Source organism: Peromyscus californicus, unplaced genomic scaffold, assembly GCF_007827085.1.
Source record: "Peromyscus californicus insignis strain IS unplaced genomic scaffold, ASM782708v3 Scaffold_7__1_contigs__length_154581171, whole genome shotgun sequence".
NCBI lineage: Eukaryota > Metazoa > Chordata > Mammalia > Rodentia > Cricetidae > Peromyscus > Peromyscus californicus.
In genome coordinates this window covers 136400382-136419697 of record NW_026294595.1, presented here as the reverse complement: position 1 = coordinate 136419697, position 19316 = coordinate 136400382, and the positions used below count along the sequence as shown (strand labels likewise).

General features: G+C 40.0%; 1 protein-coding gene across 18 annotated transcripts in view; it reads left to right on the top strand.

Annotated features, from left to right (window-relative positions):
* Positions 1-19316, top strand: part of Ptprt (protein tyrosine phosphatase receptor type T) — a 1101940-nt gene that overhangs the window by 847031 nt on the left and 235593 nt on the right. For all 18 annotated transcript variants that reach the window (XM_052726074.1, XM_052726080.1, XM_052726075.1 and 15 more), the window contains one exon: positions 17287-17560. In XM_052726074.1, coding sequence (XP_052582034.1) covers positions 17287-17560 — 274 coding nt within the window. The remainder of the gene's footprint in view (positions 1-17286; positions 17561-19316) is intronic.

Sequence of the window (19316 nt, the reverse complement as noted above, 5' to 3'; positions counted from 1 at the left end):
CTGGGTAGACCATCTGAACAACACTGCCAAGTAATGCTGATGGCTGACTTTTCCTTCACCTCCCAATCTCAGTGCCTAAGCCTCCAGCAAAGGCATCTTCTGCGCACTGGTATTTGTGCATTTGCGTCAGAGTATTTGTGAAAACATAAGAAGGAAAGCGGTTTCTGTCCTGCAGTTGTCTTTGTCACTCATTAGAAATCAAAAATGGGTGTTTATGTTTTATCAAATGCCTTTCGGCTTCTACTCATATGATCATACTGGCTTTCTCCTTGAGTGTTGTGATATTTACCAAGACTTCCTATTGCTAAATCTATCATGTATTCCTGAGGTACCAGTGACCTGCTTATAGGGAGCCAGTTGGAGGAGTGAGTCACTATCGGATGTCCTCTCTCTCTCTTTTTCTGCCTTGTGTAATTGTTTATAGAGATGGGATTTATCAGTTCCTGAAAGATTGAAAGTACTCATTGGAAGAGCCATCTGGCTCTAGTATTGTTTATTCTAATTTCTTTTTATAGAATGCTTAATTAATTTTTTGTCATTGTGTTTTGTTTAATAACATAGCCTTTTCAGATGCCAAAGGCAGGTTTAGTTCCCTACCCCACAAGCACTGAACATTCATTGTTCTCTTTCTAAATAGTATGAAGTTATGGTTTGAATTTCCTATTTGATATGAGAATTATTTGGAAAGTTCTTTTCCCCCATTTGGAAGTTTTTACTAGTGTATCATTTTGACTTAATAATTTCTCATGCTTGCCCATTATATAAAGAGAATAAAACCAATATCCTTATTTACTGAGATGATATATTAATTTGTATGTGTGTCCTTATCATTTTTTACTCTCCACACCTACTGCAAATATTAACATATTTTCCCTCTGTTGTATTTTGAGGCATGACTTCTTATAATTTGTTGTTTCACTTCTTTTTCTTGAATTCAGGTCCTTCAAGTGTGCAATAAGGATATTGTATGGTTGCCAGGCTGTGGTGGCGCACGCCTTTAATCCCAGCACTTGGGAGGCAGAGGCAGGTGGATCTCTGTGAGTTCCAGGCCAGCCTGGGCTACAGAGTGAGTTTCAGGAAAGGTGCAAAGCTACACAGAGAAACCATGTCTCGAAAAACAAAAAACAAAACAAAACAAAAAAAAGGATATTGTATGGGTTCTTATATTGCTATGCTTAAAAGGTTTGGTGGCACTTGGGAGATGGATGCAGGAAGATCTGCTCTGGGGAGATGATTCCTTTGTAGAAAGTGCTTGGCCCACAGGCATGAGGACCTGAGTGCAGTCTCCATCACTGACATAAAACAGTCACATATGACTGCTTCACCCGTGCACTCAGCACTGGGGAGGTAGAGTCAGGAGGATCCCTGGAGTTTGCCTGCTGACAAACTAGCCAAATCCATGAGCTCCAAGTTCAGGAAGAGATCCTGTCTCACAAACTAAAGTAGCAAGTGATTGAGGAAGATGCCAGATTTGACATCTGTCCTATCCCCAAATGTGTACAGGCAAACACACACACGCACACACACACACACACACACACACACACACACACACCCCAACACACCACCACCAACAACAACAACAACAACAAAAACCTTGATTGTCTCTACCCAGGATCATCCTTTCTTTTGTTTTCAAACCTGTAAGGGTGTTCTGAGTCAACATCCACCAACTTCCAACATCACAACCTTCCCTCAGGTTTACTACTAGAGAACACTTTGCTGTATTTACTTTCTTTCTTGTCTCAAGTGGATGTTGAAGTGTATGAGGGCGAACTATAGCAATCATGACACTTGAAAGCCTTCAGTTTGTACACACTGAAAGGAAAGGCCAGTCTCTTATACACACCATACAGCCATCACACTCAGGAAATTAACATAACCCTAGTATCTAAAACTATAGTGTATGTCCCCAATTTCCTCAATTAAAAGTCCTTTAAAGCTTTGAATTTTTAATCTGGGACCCAATCAAGTCCTAAACATGATATTTTGTTGGCATGGGCGTCTTGACACTTTTCAATAAATAAGTTGTGAACAATTAGAATATAATGTGGTTTCTCATGTGTGGTGAAGTCTGAAATTTGGTGTAGTTTTAAAATCATAATTATGAAAACTCCACCAGTTTGCTTCATAATACAGTTTTCTCTTTTCTTACTAAATTGTGGTATTTATATTTCTATACATAAAATCCCCCCCACATACACATATACATAGACACTTCTCAATTTCACTTTAACCTATATTCTAACACCCATGGTTAATTATTGTAACACCATTTTATGTTTTAACAAACAGCAGTAGTTTTTTCACCACAATTCCCTACCACCTTTTTACAAAAGAAATTTTGAACTATATTTGGTATTTTAAAAAAACAAGGGAATTTTATTGGAATTGTCAAATTAAGGTCATCCACATAGTTAGGACTCAGGATATCTGGCCTATATTTTATAAGTTATACATCAATTTGGGTGAATCAACAACTTCACAGCAGTGATGCTTCACCCAGCACTTTTGTGTTTCTGTCCATTTATTCATCTTTGGTCCAGCAGTTATTTAACAACCCCTCTGCCAAGCCCCAGGCTAGTAGCTGAGCTTCCTGTAGAAAGTATTTTCCCTAACATCAGTCTTGTGTGTTTCTTATTTGTACTACCCACAGCTGGTTTGACTCTTCTAAGAGTTTTCCCATCCCACCCTCTCCACTGTTTCCATGGTGTGCAGTTTGCTTATCTCCATCTGAAATCAAATATTTTGCTGGGTTCTTTTATTCATTGTAGAGGTCTTTGAGCTGATGAGCTTCAATAGATTAGACCATGGTCATATTATCTACAAATGACAATGACTTGTTTTCTTTCCTAAGATGTGGATCTCCTGTCTCATGTCTTATTGTGTTGGTCAGCATTATCCCATTTTAAATGCAAGTGAAATGACTCACTCAGTATATCAGACAGAATAAGGGCAGAGCTAGAACAAAACTTTCATCTTGTTATAGTTCAGTTTCTCTTTGGAAGAGGTAACATAATCACTGATCCAAATAGCACCTATCTATCCAGTTGTATCTTTTCCAAAAGAAAATTGACATTTGCTGTGCTTACCGTATTTTATTCCTAAAAGAATTTATTTTTATAGTTCTGTTTTATTGAAAACAATTTTTATATAGTATATTTTGATCACTGTTTCTCCTCTGCCCACCTCCTCACAGATCATCCCCAACTAGCCAACTCCAAGCCTTCTCTCTTTTTTATATGATTTTATCAACATCATCATCATTATTATTATTATTATTTTACATCCAGACCACAGTTTCCTCTCCCTCCTCTCCTCCCAGTCTCTGCTCCTACCTCTTCTCTCCCCCTTACCAACCATTCCTCCTCTGTTTCTATTCAGAAAAGGACAGGCCTCCCAGAGCTATCAACCAAGCATGGCATATCAAGTTACAGTAAGACTAGGCACCTCCCCTCGTATTAAGGCTGGACAAGGCAACCCTTTATGAGGAATAGGGTCCCAAAAGCCAGCAAAAGAGTTGGAGACAGCCCCTGTTCCCACTGTTAGGAGTCCTACAAGAAGACCAAGCTACACAACTGTAACATATATGCAGAGGGCCTAGGTCAGTCCCGTACAGGCTTCCTGGTTGTAGGTTCAGTCTCTGTGAGTTCCTATGAACCCAGGTTAGTTGAATCTGTGCTTTCTTATGCTGTCCGTGTTCCCTCTAGTTTCTACAATCCTTTTTCCACCTCTTCCACAGGATTCCTAGAGCTCTGCCCAATGTTTGGCTGTGGATCTTTGCATCTGTTTCCATCAGTTACTGGATGAAGCCCCTCTGATGACAATTGGGATAGGCTCCAATACACGAGTATAGCAAAATATCATTAGGCTTCATTACATTGACTTTTTTCCCAGTCCTTCACCCCAGCACATCTTGTAGGCAGGACAAATTGTAGGTTGAAGGTTATGTGGCTGGGTTGATGTTCCAATCCCTCCAGTGGAAGTCTTGCCTGGTTACATGAGATGACCAATTAAGCTTTCTCTCTTTCTTTAGAAAGCAAACAGGCAAACAAACAAAAACCAGAAGCAGAAGAAAGATAATGTACAAGATGCATACACACAAAAAAGGAAAAAAAAAAACATGAAAGCACAAAATCAGAAACCATAATATAGAAGAAGCAAAGGACCAGCAAGACAAAATAATGCCCAAACAAAGCAATATGAGACCAAAAGTCTGCAAAAAAATCCTATTGAGAGTTCTGTTTGTGTTGGTCGTCTGCTGGGCATGCAGACTACCTTTAAGTGTGTGGTTAATACACCCGGTGAGAATCCTTTGGAGAAAACTGTTTTCTTTTGCAAATTGGTGGGACTCCACTGAAACTAGACCCTCCTCTCACCCTACCTGCATTTCCTGAGGACTCTACTGAAGCTTGATGCAGACCCAGCTTTCCTCCATGTGGGTCATCTCAGTCTTCCCTTCTAGCATATTCCCATTCCTTTGAGTCAGTCCCCAATACCTAGAAACACTTTCTACCTGGAATCTCAGTGACCACACCAGGGGACTCAGGTCGATGATTCACATCATCCTTCATGCCCTCCATTATATCACTCCATTCTCATCTTCAGCCCTGTAACAACCTGCTTGCAGGTGCCCCTCCTTCTTCAATTCCATTCACCAAAGACTCCACCTCTTGGTACAGACCCAGGGTACCGATAGTCCTTTCATCCCTGTCTTCAGATTATTATTTATTTTATTTTATGTGCATGTGTGCCCTGTGTGTGCCTGATACTTGTAGAACCGGAAGAGGGCATCATTGGATCACCTTAACCTTGAGTTACAGATGGCTCTGAGCTCCTGCCACATGAGTGCTGGGAACCAAATTGGGATTTCTGGGAAAACACGAAATGCTCTTAACCACTAAGCCATCTCTGCAGACCTCTATAGTGCTTTCTTAAAGGGCCTTAACTTCCTAGATATGCTGGATCATGTTGGAAGATGATAGATAGTGAAGTTAAGCAGGGGATTCTAGGGACTTGTAGTTTGGGGTTAATGTGTGACAACAGTCAAGTAAAGTTTTGCCCACTGAAAGGAAGGAGCAAGGTTGCATATTTCCAAAGGATGAGAGGGTACAAAGGCCTTGCCAAAAGAGTGTGTTTATGGATCCAAGAAACAGCACAGACTAGTGAAATTGAAGAACCACAAAGGTAAAGAGAGAGTTCTTAGCAGTGGCCTTGTAGATACTGCAGAAATGTTCCCTTTCACCCTAATTAAGGTGGAAGGCAAAGAACAGTGGCAGTCAGTGGCAGTCATGACCCTTGTCATGTTTCTGAGGAATCCCAATAGACACTGTCTTGAGAGTAAATTGTCAGGGACACAAATGGAAGTAGGGAGGAGAGTAGAAGTGGCGGCAATAATCTAATCCAGAGATACTGGGGTTAGTTCAGAGATGCTGCTGTAGAGATGGGGGAAGGTGATGGGATTTGGGACACACTGATGGAAAGCCACAAGGATGCTTATGGAGTGGATAAGGTATTGTAAAAGAAAAAGAAACTATACTTGAGAGAAAATACGTGAGGGCAATGACTGAGCCTTCTATATTTGATTTAAACTGACCTAAGTACAGTGTTCAGTAAAGACTGAACATGCATTTTCTACATAAGGGAGAGGGGAAAAGAATGTCTGGCCTCATCCAAAAAGCAGGAAAACTTACCTGACCTCTTGGGTGAAATTGTCATAGTTCCTCTAAGTTTTTTTAGAGAATAATTTTCTTTCTCTAAAATAATATACAAAATAATATTCACTTTCATTAATTCTATCAGTGCAATTCAATCACAGGAGAAGGGTTCAAATATAATACCAACCACATCTCTGTTGTTTAATAAAGTGGCATGGTAATCGCACACTCACCAATGGCGAATGGCTCCAGTCAACCTACATAGAGGGCTTTCTAGAAAGCATTTTCTAGGCCTATTATCTCATTTAGTCTTTGAAGAACACAGTAGGCTCCCTCTTCTCAGAACTCTTCCCTGGCAGATTTTGTCTTTCTGCCTTTAATCACCATATTGAAAACAGTTTTAGTATTTGTTTAACCCATCTTGATTCTGAGTCCCCAGTACCAAGAATGCTCTCCAATTGGTAGCTGATATACTATAATCAATAAATATCTGATAAATATATGTACAAAAGGCAGGCATATGGAGCAATTGTTCACAGAGCTAGTCAGAATCCAAGAGGAGATGCCCCCCCGCCATGGAGAGACAATCTCCTCAATTCCCTAGTGAGCTCTCAGTGCTGTTTTGACTAAGCAAATAGAGGATAAAGCCCAGAGTTTCCAGTCTTGAAAGAAAGGTTGGCTAACTAAGACATACTGTAAATTTTAGCTCTGTAGTTCCAAGTGACCTTTAATGTGGGGAATGAAATTGCAAAGGTAGATTCTGTTGGGGATTAAAGAACTCAACTTGTTTCTTAGCCCATCTTGTTCAGTAACACAAATCATTTATCACGGCATTTTTTGCATTAAAATTTGTGTATAGTTGAAGTCTAAAGCACAGAGTTTGGAAGGGAGAAAGAACATCTGAGATTACTCATTCCATTTTTCTCATTTAACAGCCTCATGGTGATCTAATTTATGTTCCATGAAATTCTAAGTGTACAATTCAATGACTTCCTAATGAATGGAGAAACAGCACCCCAAAAGCATCTTCGAATGTTCCCCTTGTCTTGTGATCAATATGCACTTGATTCTTGTTCCCACCCCCAGTGCCAATCACTGATCTAATTCCTGTCCCTATAAACTTGTCTTTTCTTGGCATTCTCTGTGAATGGAATCATACAATATGCATCCTTTGCAGCAGGCTTCTCCTATTCAGTGTAGTGCTTCTGAACTCCTTCTATGTAGAATACATCAAGGAGATTCTGTTGTTGTTGCTACTACGAATAACACTACATATGTGGCTATATGTACCATACATGCTGTTAATCCACTTGCTAGCTGATGGGTGTGGATTCTTTTATATTGTCATGTCACTGCGAACAGTTCCATGCTTTTTTGTGTTCTTACATGTCTTCATTTCTCATGGATAGATGTCTAGGGACAGACTGTCTAGATGACTACTAGTTTAATGTTGACTTTTGAAGGATTTCCAGACTTTTGTTCCCCAAATGGCTATGCCATGTATAACATCCCTAGCCTTTCCACCCTAGCTTACAGTGGTCTGTCCTTTGACCAATAGTATTCTAGTGGTAGGATAGAGTAGCTTAACATCATTATCTTGAGTTATAATTCCTTAATGATTAATGATATTGATCACCTTTTCATTAGCTTATTAGTCATTTAGAGTCCAAGTTTCTTTGCATTTTTCAGTGGGGTTGTTTGCCTTCTTATAGAGTGGTAATGGATCATTATATTAGTGTACATATGTCTTATCATTCATGTGAGATAGAAATATTTTCTCTAAGAATATGACTTGTGTTTAACTGGTATAATAGTGTTTTTAATTCCAATTTTAAAGTAATCTAATCATAACAGTTAATCTTTTTTTCCCCCAGCAATAGATCATTGTCTTGGTGTTACTTTTATATATTCTTCCCCAAGTCCAAGGTCATGAAGATTTTCCCTTTTATCCTGCAAGTTGTATTGTATTAGCTCATCCATTTAGGTTTATAATCCATTTTCTGTTCATTCTTTTGGGCAGTGTAAATTTAGATTTTTTGCAAGTGGATATTCGATTGACCTAGCCTCATTTGCTGAAAAGACTGTCTTATTACTGTTGAATTGTCTTTGTCAGGAATCAATGGATCCTAAATATGGAATTTATTTCAGAACTTTCAATTCTCTTTCATTGATCTATATGTCTGTCCTTCTGCCAGCATCTAATGGTATTGATTTTCATAATTTATAAAACAGGAACTGTAAGCTCTGCAATATTATTCTGAGTTTTTTTAAGTTGTTTTGTCTATTATGGCCATTGCATTTCCATATATATATATATTTGGTCTACTTATTAGATTTAAAAAGCCTCTGATGATTCTCGTGTTACTCAGTTTTCTATTTCTGTGACAAAATACCTGAGATAAACAGCTCAAAAGAGGAAAATTTTAGTATTGTTCGTAGTTTTAGTCCATGGTCACTTGACACCATTGCTTCTGAGCCTCTGGTGAAGCTGATGGCAGATGGCAAGGGACATGCGTTAGGCCAAAGGACCAGAAGGAAGAGAGAGCAAGAAAGGACTGGGGACAAGATGTTCCCTTTCAGGGGCACACCCTCAGTGTTCTATTTCCTTCACTAGGTCTCAAGTTCCCACCATCTCCAAATAATGCCACCAGATTATTAACCTCTCAATAGATCAGTCCACTAATGATGGCAGAGTCCCCTGATCTACTATTCTTCCCAAAGTCTTACCCCTGGACTTCACTGGGGACCAATCCTTCAACACATGAGCCTTTGGGGGTCATTCCATATCTGAACAGTGAAATTCTGGTTGTGATTGCATTAAATATACAGACACGTTTGGAGAGAATTGTAATCTTAACCATATTGACTATTACATGAACATGGAATCTCTCCCCATTTACCTATATATCCTTTAATTTTTTTAACCTTTTAGTAACTAAGTATTTCATATATTTTTGTTAATTTTTTATGTTATGAGTAGAAATGTTTGCTTAATTTCATTTTCAGAATGCTTTCCTCCAGTGATGAAATTATGATATATATATATATATATATATATATATATATATATATATCAGTTGAATATTTTAATTTGTTGAAGTGCTTTATTAGTTCTAGTTGGTATATATATATATATGTATATAAAACCTTTTAATTCTCTTCATACAAAATCATATCATCTTGAAATATTTTCCTTCTTGCTTTCTATACTTGGTGCTACAAATTAATTAAGATAATTACTAGTTAAATTTGACCTATTCTAATAACTAAACTCTCCACCCTAATGTTGGTCAGACATCCTTATTTTAGAAGAAAAGCATTCAATCTTTTGCCCTTGAGTGTGATGCTAACTTTACATGTTTTGTGGATGGCATTTACCAAATTGAAAAATTCCTTTATATCCCTTTTTCCTTTCTCTGATATTTTTATCATAAATATGTATTATATTTTATCACTTTTCTGCAACTGTTGAGATGATTATGAGATTTCTGACCTTTATTCTGTTAATGTGCTATACTGCATTCATTAAAGCTCCAATATTAAACCAACTGGCATTGCTGAAATAAACTTCATTATGCTACAATATAAAACCCTCTTTATATAGTAGTGGGTGGGCTCTGTTTAGTAAAATTTGGTTATATATTCATCAGCAGCAATAATGCTGCCATTGTCTCTTATTGTAATATTTCTTTGAGTTTGATATTAGGACCAAGTCATAGGAGTTGTATTGCTGTGAGAGTTACTTTTGATTGTCATCATGATTGGATTGAGAAGTAGGTATTATACTAAGAAAGCATGCCTCTGAGTGCGTCAAATGGTGATGTTTCCAGGGAGGATTAATTGGGGGAGACATACCTTCCTGGAATGTAAGGACATTATGCTATAGGCTAAGGGTCTAGATGGAATAAAAGAGAGAAAGGGAGCAAGCCACTTGCAACAAACATTCTCTCTCTCTCTCTCTCTCTCTCTCTCTCTCTCTCTCTCTCTCTCTCTCTCTCTCTCTCTCTGCTTCCTGGTCACTGCGATGTGAGCTGTTCTGTTCCACAATGCCCTCTCAGCTATGGTGGCCTGACGTTTCCAAAACCATAACCCAATGAATTAATCATGTGTTCTTAAATTGTTTCTCTCAAGATTTGTCACAGTATCAAATGTCAGAGTAACGAGGATTCATTCATTCTTCTCCTATTTTTTCATTGACTTGTATAAATTTGAACTACTGTTTAAATATTCCTAAATATGGTTGCCATATGAGCAGCTGGTCTCCTACTCCTGCCAACATACCTGCTTCCATACCTGCTTCTCTTTGATACATTCAAGTGTCTAGTGCTAAGCAAAATTAGGGCTGTTTGAACACATGTGCTGTGACAGTTGATCTGATCATTGAAGTGGCTATCTACTGCCTAGTGGTGGGTGAGTACCATGCATAGAGTGGATATACTCGATAAAGGAAACATTCACGTTTTAGGTAGAATGAATAGGGATGGTGCAAATTTTAATTATGCTAATTAGGATCCTGCACAGTTAAAATGTGTGTATTATTTATTTCTAGAGTAGTATTTTCAAACTACATTTGATCATGGGTAACTGAGATCATTAAAAGCAAAACCATGAATAAGAGAAATTAGTATATGTGCAATCTAATGAAGCTGGCTGCAAGATGAATGTCTCTAAAAGACTTTCTACTGTTGATTTTCAGTGTAAGTCAGAGGGTGTTCATGCAGGAAAAAGGAGAAGCTAAAAGATTCACCAACATTTTCCTAAATAATTGTATTTTAGTAATTGGCTAAGGAAAACCCATTTTATCTTTCTTTCACTTTCCAAAATGTATAAAATGTTATTGTGTTTTTCTTAACGAAAATAATTATTTTAAAAGCCAAAGTGTTTGCTATGGTAAGGCAAACAATTTTATTGTTACCAAATGCTATGATTAAGAATGAGACTTTTGGAAACAGACTATTTTCAAATCTCAGCTCAAGCACCCAAACAGCACCATCTCTGCAAGGGACATTGAGCATTTTATGCCTCAGTTTCCTGATTTTGTCAAATGGAAATGATAATATCTACCTGACAGAGTTTCTGTGAAAGTCAAATAAGGTAACAGCCAGAATACATATATATGGAACTTAGTATGTGCTCAATAAATGTTTTCTGTAGATGAAGCCATATTTTCAACACAAGGCACTGAGACTAGGAAAAGAATTTTGACAGAGACCTATGGGTACAAAGGAAGGAGAAACTCATTCATCAGTTAAAACAAGTTCCTCAGAGTGACATTTGGTTTGTTGCTTTCTTGATTGGATAAGTAATTCTCAGTGTGCAGAAGGGTCAGGGAAACTTTGTGGGTAGATGAGAATAAGATATCAAAACCTATGTGAGAAGCAAAATGCGGTGGCAATTTCCAGTAATCTCAGGTCTCAGGGAGCTTCTCCGTAAGGATTATGAGTTGCAGGCCACTCTGGGGTACATAGTGTGATTCTCTCAAAGAAAGGAGAGAGTGAACAGAAGGTGAGGAGGACATTTGATGTCAAATTCTGACCTCTATATACATGCAAATACATGTGCAAATGCACATACATGAACATGTACACATGCAAGACACATTCAGAAAGACACATGAAAGGAGGAATACAAGTATCTCTCTTTAAACCTTAGTAGCCTCAGTGGTGCACACCTATGATCCCAGCACTTGGGAGGATCAAGAGTTTAAAGACATCCTTAGCTATGTACTGAGTCTAAGGCTCCTTGAACTACAGAAAACCCTGCCTCAAAAAAAGAAAAAAAGGGAGGAAGGAAGGAAGGAAGGAAGGAAGGAAGGAAGGAGGAAGGGAGGAGGAAGGGAGGAAGAAAGGAGGAAAAGGGACAGGGAGAAAGAGGAGAGGAGAGGAATGGAAAAAATGGAGGAGAGGGGGAGGGAGGGGATAGAAGAGGAGAGGAGGGGAGGAGAGGGGAGGGGAGGGGAGGGGAGGGGAGGGGAGGAGAGTGGAGGGGAGAGGAGGGGAGGGGAGGGGAGGGGAGGGGAGGGAAAGGGAAGAGAAGAGAAGGGAAGGGAAGGGAAGGGAAGGGAAGAGAAGAGAAGAATAAATTACAATACCACCCCTGTCCAGGTCCAGCCTGTTCTCTCAGCATTGGATCACTGTTTCACTTACACCATGTGGACAATATTTAAAAGCACCCTGTAGGGCACAATGTTGTCCCCGTAGATCCATCATGTCCCCTTTCCTGTGCGGTGCCAGTCTCTCAGGTGCTATGTGCATTGATGTAATGATTCTCAGGTGTGACCTGCTTTGGAGGGCAGTTATTACACACCTAGGGACTCATTGTCTGACCCACATAAATGGTTTGGGAAATCCTGAGAAAGCCCAGAGCTGAAAACAGATTGCAGCTGAAGGTTCAAACCCTTGGCTTGAGATTTCAGGATTTCACCTGATAGCACGCCCCTCATTGGCTCACCCACTTTTTCTCCTGTTTCCCTCCCTTACCATTTTCTCTTGGAACCATTTCTTTAACATATCATTTGACTTGGAGTCCATCCCTGGAAGAATATAAGCCAACACATTTTTTTTTCTGGGAAAACAGAGACCAAATTGTGCACCTGCCTAGATTTGGGCAATGTTCACCTGAGAACTGAAGCTTACTCTCCATCTGTTAGCTGAATCAACATCTCAAGTGGGTATTGCATCTGCCTATAGGCATCTGCCCCACACACAAAAAAAGGGGTGCTAGATTTTTTGATATTAGAAAGTTGACTGTCTCATCAGAGGAATCAGGTCTGAGAGATGTGAGTCACTATCGAAACTCTTTGCTTTGATATCAGAGTCAGCAGGGTGACCAAGGGACCCGGTTGCCCAAAGTCTCTTGAGGGGTCCTGTGGGTCTCCCTCAAATGGTATCTGAGGAAATCATCCTTTGGACAAAGAAGGTCTTGGGACCTGGTACCAGAGTGGAATGCCCTTGCCTTCAATGGGAGGGAGATTCAAACTGGTTACACACTCTTGCTGGCATTAGAGCAGCTACTTTAGAGTAAAGGAGGAGCTAGGGCACAGCATGGCCTTCAGAGCCCTCATGGGGACCCCAGGGCAAGCCATACAAAGGAAACCTGACACATGCCCATCTTCCCATTGGGAGAGACAGAAGTCAACATAGTTGGGAAACTGCATGAGTAAATGCATCTTGAGCTATTTTAAATTCTTCTTTTCTTAAGACACTAGGATTTTCACATTAAAATATCCCCCACTACAAACAACCCTGCATAGTATTGCAACCACTTCTTCTCTGGGGTTGGAGATACAACTTTGGAGCAGGTTATTCTCATTTCGGAATGCATTTATCACTACCAGAGAAATGAAAGGAGGATGCTTTTGGTAGATGCATTTTCAAGAGAGCAGTGAGAATGAAGTTGCTGTAGGAAACAGAAACAATACACATGCTCCTGTCTCTCTCCTCCACCACTTCTCAGTGTGCCACTGTGCTTCTCCCTCTCCCCTGGTTCTTGGGAGGAGCTGGATGCACTGGCAGACAGATGTATCTGACAAAAAGGCGTCTGGCTTTCTGGTGACACTTGCAGTTTATGTCTGAATGGATAAGCTGCAGATGCGGTGGGCCTATGGGAACTGCTGAATCTGCTTTAGCACGCTAATTCTAATCATATGTGAACCATATGTTGACTACACAGCTTAACCTCCACAGTGCCCTCATTCTCTCGCTCTTTGTGATTTCACATGAGGTGGGATACAAACTAAGCAGTTTAGGCCACCAACTTTAAAACTGCTCAGGTGGCCCTTTGGGCATTGTGTTGGTTTGGGGGAAAAGAACGTTTTTAAAAAGGAACTGAGCTGTGAAGGATGTCTGTGCTGCTTTTGCTGAATTGACAATCATAGATCACTGAACCTCTCAGGTTTATCCTCATCCCTTCAACCTGATTATTACAGATCTCCTTGTCAATTCAACCAAACTTAACAGCCAGATAAGAGATGATGGGACTAAGCCTATGTAGATGCTGTGCTTTCTCCCAACAGTCTTGAACAACTGAATGTATGTTTTCTTGGCTCAGCATGGCTATACTCTCTTGGCAGTCATGGGCAGTATAGGAAGCCAGCCCTGGGTTCTTCTTGATCTAGCCCATCATAGGATACTCAAGGATATAGAAAGTGATTCTAAACCCACAGAATCAATTAACCTGGCCTCATAGGAGCTCACAGAGACTAAATTGACAACAAGGGAGCCTGTATGGGACTGACCTAGGCAGTTATGTTACAGTTGTATAACCTGGTCTTTTGATGAACTCCTGACAGTGGGAGCGGAGGCTGTCTCTGACTATGTTGCCTGCGTATGGGACCCTTTCCTCCTACCAGATTGCCTTGTCCAGCCTTAATAGGAGAGGAAGGTACCTCTCATTGCAACTTGATATACCATGGCTGGCTAATATCCACTGCAGGCTTGTCCTTTTATGAAGAGAAACAGAGGAGGAGGAGTGGATGGGGAGAGGGAAGAGGGAAAGTGGGAGAAAGGACTGGGAGGAGAAGAGGGAGGGGAAACTGCCCTCAGGATGTAAAAACAAAAAATAAATGAGAGAGAGAGGGGGAAGGTCTAAGAGGAAGGTCCAGGTCCTGAGAATCTCCAAAAGCTTTGGGGTCTCAATTGATTAACCAAGGATGCTGAAGGAATTGAATGTAGGATAAGAAGGTTGGCTGAGAAACCAAGACAAAGGTTTTATGTTGTACACATTTTTAAGAAGAGAAGAGGTAAAGAATAGCCTAGATCTTAGGAGAAAGCAGGGGCCTACAGCTCATCTCAAGTCCTATAGGAGTGATTTTGTTGTATAGCAATCAGGAGTATAAGAAAGCTGAATAAAAGTCACATTACCTAATTCAGTACCCAATATTGTTAGATTCTATCTCAGTGTTCAGGAGGAAGCCTAAGAGACTATATACTTCCTCGGTTCTGTTTCCTTAATGATCAGAGCCCCTTGAATAAAGGACCCTCAATTAGTCAAGCTGTCATTAGCACTCTTCAAAGATGCAAAGCTTTATTTAAAGCTGTTGTTACATAAAGAGCAATGTGGGTCTTGACAATTCCTTGCATTCACTCCTCTTGTCCTGTTCATGTTTTCTAGGTTTAGGTCTTAGGTGTTCATGCTGTTTAGCAGTATTTAAGTTTAGCTGATAAACATAAGGGTTTTTTCATTCAAGAAAGACACCAGAGATGAGGAGGGAGTGAATTTAAATAATACTTTATGCATTGACTGCCTTAAGCTGGCTTTATGGACATAGAAAGCTCTTATACATGCACAGTCATGTGGAAATCTTGAACCACTATGCATGCTCAGATGTCATCCACATTCCTTTTGGAACCCAAATACTCACCTGCATTTATCTATGTGTTACCTAATTTTGTATTGATTAATTCATTAATCTATATGTGCATAATATGTAATTGGGGTGTTGGAGAACAACTTCCTAGAGTCAGTTTTCCCCTTCTGTCTTTACATGGATTCCAAAGCTCAAACTCAAGTCAACAGGCATGTGGTCAAGTGCTCTCACCCCCTGAGCCATCTCCCAAGCTCTGGACATGACTTGCATTTAGAGTGAGACACTCAGGGTCTGCAGCCTCTCATTTGGACATTGTGATGCTCAGCTGTAGTATGTGCTTCCAGTAACACTGGTCACATTCATTCCTGTCACTCATGTGCACTCTGGGCTATTAAACTCTCCTTCAGAGGTGTGCAGAAGACAACAGATATGCTCATGTCCACCCAAAATTCTTACTCATCCAGGTGTGTCATACACTCATATACATTCCTTTCTTATTTGCACGAATGAGCATCCCTACGTTCAGAGAAAATCAAGGAATATCTGCCCCATCAATGATTCTACATGCTCTTGGGAGGAGTTCCTTCACAGCCTTTGTTCAATTTAATGAAATAGTCCTGGCTTTGTATCTTACCCAAATCATGCCTTATAATCCATTGTCCTCAGATGGATAACCTAACAAGAGGGTTGAAGCCTATGCTACTCTGTTTTTGTAAAGCATGTGCTATGTTATATTTGAACAATGGATACAATCTACAATCACCTCATTCATTCACAAAAAAATTTTTTATACTCTTTGGACAGCTGTTTTAGAGAATGCAATAGAATCCTTCTAAAAGGTGTTCACTCAAGGCAAGGACACAGCATTCCAAGGATAAGGGCTTTTTATTCAATTCACAAACTTTTGAGTAACTTTCACAAAGAGAATCTATATACTTGGCATATGGTTGATATTCAGTAAAGTCTGTCATCTCTATGCACACACTGGCACCTCCTTATAGTCTTAGTTGAAGGGGATGATATGAGATTACTTGGCAGACTCTCCTGGGAAACACTGTTTACCCTGATTAGAGTTTCTGCATCCATCCAGATTTGGCTTTGTGCTTGCTTTCAACTTTAATTCAATCCACTTTGATTCATTTCAACAAATGTTCATTGATCACTTGCTTAGAGTCACGCATGCTCTGGGCACTGTGTGTGTGTGTGTGTGTGTGTGTGTGTGTGTGTGTGTGTGTGTGTGTGACAGAGAGAGAGAGAGAGAGAGAGAGAGAGAGAGAGAGAGAGAGAGAGAGAGAGACAGAGAGAGAGAGAGAGACAGAGAGAGAGAGATGGGGGAGAGGATAGAGTGATTCAGAGATAACTAAGCCACACTTTTGTCAAGGATACAATCAAGTCAGCAAGGCACATATCCTGTCTTATGCTTTTGCAAAATCAACCAGATAATGATGAATGAGTTGAGAATAACTCATTCTGGACAAGCTTCATGGAATAAATATAAGAAAGACATCAGTATTATTGTAAGTCTTTTATAGGTAGAGGTGGTTAGCATTGGCGGGTGTTTCAAATAGAGGAAGAACACGCTGGTGATGGAGAGGATCAGTCATGGGATGCTTATATAATAGCTGTGTGTCTGGATCTATTGGAATTAGTGGGTATCATGAGATGATCACCTGAAAGGAAAGCTGGAAACCAAGGATAAAAGACTTCAGCTGCCAGTGTGAGGAGTTTAGATTGTATAATTTGGACAAAAGGGAAGCTATAGAAGTGCTTGAAGAGAGATGGTATTATATGATTGGAAGCAAAATGCATAGATAGACAGAATGAACAGATGAATTGAGGACAAAAAAAAAACTGAGTCTAGGTAGAAGGTGGGAATGTGCCTGGTCTCAGCATCAGCAATGGGAAGAAGTAAAGAAGGTTGTGGCAAGTGTAACACTGCTGAGTGCCTGGCCACTGAGCTTGTTGGTTGGGGTGAAGAGTGAGATCTAAGTAGATGAGACTTGAGAATGAACCAGATTTAGGATCTGGGCACCTGTCAGACAGCAGTAATATCCTTCAAAAAGGGAAGCCACTAGAAGGAGCAGCAGGTGTATACAGACTGGTTCTGAGATGGATTTTGGGTGTGTCTTATGTATACTGGCACTGAAGTATGTTTCTACAAAGCAGTGGGTTCGAAAATCTGAAAATGGAGTAAGGTATTTTTTTTAACAGACAAAAGTGATATCTGACTCTGCTCATAGGGGAGTTATACAAGCACAATGAATGCTAGTGAGCTTTTCTGTCCTCAGAGTGACTCATCTACCTCTTGTCTTTCTTTTCCAGTGTTTACCAACTGGTTGTCAAGGAGGAGCGACTTCAGAAGTCCCGGAGAGCAGCTGACATCATCGAGTGTTTCTCTGTACCTGTGAGCTACCGGAATGCCTCCAACCTCGATTCTCTACACTACTTTGCTGCAGAGTTGAAGCCCTCCAACCTGCCTGTCACCCAGCCATTTACAGTGGGAGACAACAAGACATACAATGGCTACTGGAACCCTCCCCTCTCCCCATTGAAGAGCTACAGCATCTACTTCCAGGCACTCAGCAAAGCAAATGGAGTAAGTAGGTCATTACTTACCTGGTTTGTATTTTCCCCTTCTCAAATGTGAAGTCTGTGCAACTTTACAGGAGAGTTTAATAAACTGAGGCCTGTAAATGGATGTTTCCTGTCCCAACCACCCAGTCCCAAATACCTGACTCAGAGGCTGGATATGAATTATAAATACTCTGCTGATAGCTCGGGCTTATTACTAGCTATCTCTTTCATTTTTTTTTCTTTTTTTCTTTTTGATACAGAGTTTCTCTGTGTAGCTTTGCACCTTTCCTGGAACTCACTCTGTAGCCCAGGCTGGCCTTGAACTCACAGAGATCTGCCTGGCTCTGCCTCCCAAGTACTGGGATTAAAGGTGTGTGCCACTACCGCCCGGCTATCTCTTTCATTTTAAGTTAACCCACATTCCTTATTTATGCTCTGTCACATGGTAGTACCTTATGTAGCATGGGAAGTCCATCTTCTGCTCCCTCTGCATCTGGCTGGCAACTCCTCTGACTCCGCCCTTCCTCATTCCATCCTTCTCAGTTTGTCTTTCCTGCCTAACTTTATCCTGTTCATCTATTGGCCAGTCAGCTTGTTTATTAAACAACTCATAGTGACATATATTCACACAGTTTACAGAAGGATTATTCCACAGCAGAGGCCCATGAGCCAAGTCCAGCTCTCATGTCTTTTAAGATTTTGAAATAAGGTTGATTTTTTTATTGCTTTATTTTTGTTCAATTTTTGGTTTCAGTTTTATTTTAGTGCCACTATGTATCTTAGTTTGCATATTACCAATGATTGCTTTGATACTTTGATGCTTAAGAGTAAAGTTGGGGAGTTGCAATAGACACTGTATATGTCACAAGGCCTAAAGCCTTTATTTGTATGGCTTCTATGGAAAACATTTGCAAACTTGTATTAGAGTATGAAAAAGGTGCTACACTTGAGAAAGTCATGTGGCCTGGGTTGTGATTCCTTTATCTGTAATACTGATGCCTGTCAGTGTCTGGATGCAGGAGGAACGTGTTTCAGTTCACCTTTAGAATTATTCCTCTTATCACAGCCATGAGTCACATTCAAAAAAAAGAAAGTGACTGTTTTGTATCAAGTGTTTCCTTGGTCTGGTAGTTGTATCCATCAACATCACACATTCACAAGGCTGGAAAGTTTGTAAAGGTCATCCATCACCTTTCCATTCACACCTACCCACCCCTGCATACAATATACTTCAGTTACCATTACCACATTATAGTCAACATTTGTCAGTGCTGAGTTTTGAATGCCTGCAATGACAAAGAACTTACTTGGCTGATTTAGGAGTGGCAAGGTGAGGATTGTGACTCTAAGAAAGCTTTGTAATATAATTATTAATATTTCTTTGATGCTGGCTTCTACCCAGTGGTCTTCAAGTATACTTTTTAGGGGTTTATAGAGCCAAATACAATCACCTTTAGGGTATTTGTTTCTATTGCATACAATCTTTAGCACCACCCACTTACTCACTCTTAAATCACACCCATTGGGTCATCTTGTCTATTAATACTTCTTATAGGTTAGTATTTTCCCATTCAGGGTACTTTCATGAACATATTTCAGGTTTTCATAATTTATCCATCAAGCATATGATGATCATGATTGTGTGCAAATCCCTGTAGTTCATATTATGGTTAGTATGCGCCCTCCAAGAGATTTTAGATATATGAGGAAGCCTGAAGTATGCTGCATCATGTAGTGTCTCTACAGAAGTAGCAGCTCACTGCAAACAAGGACTGAGA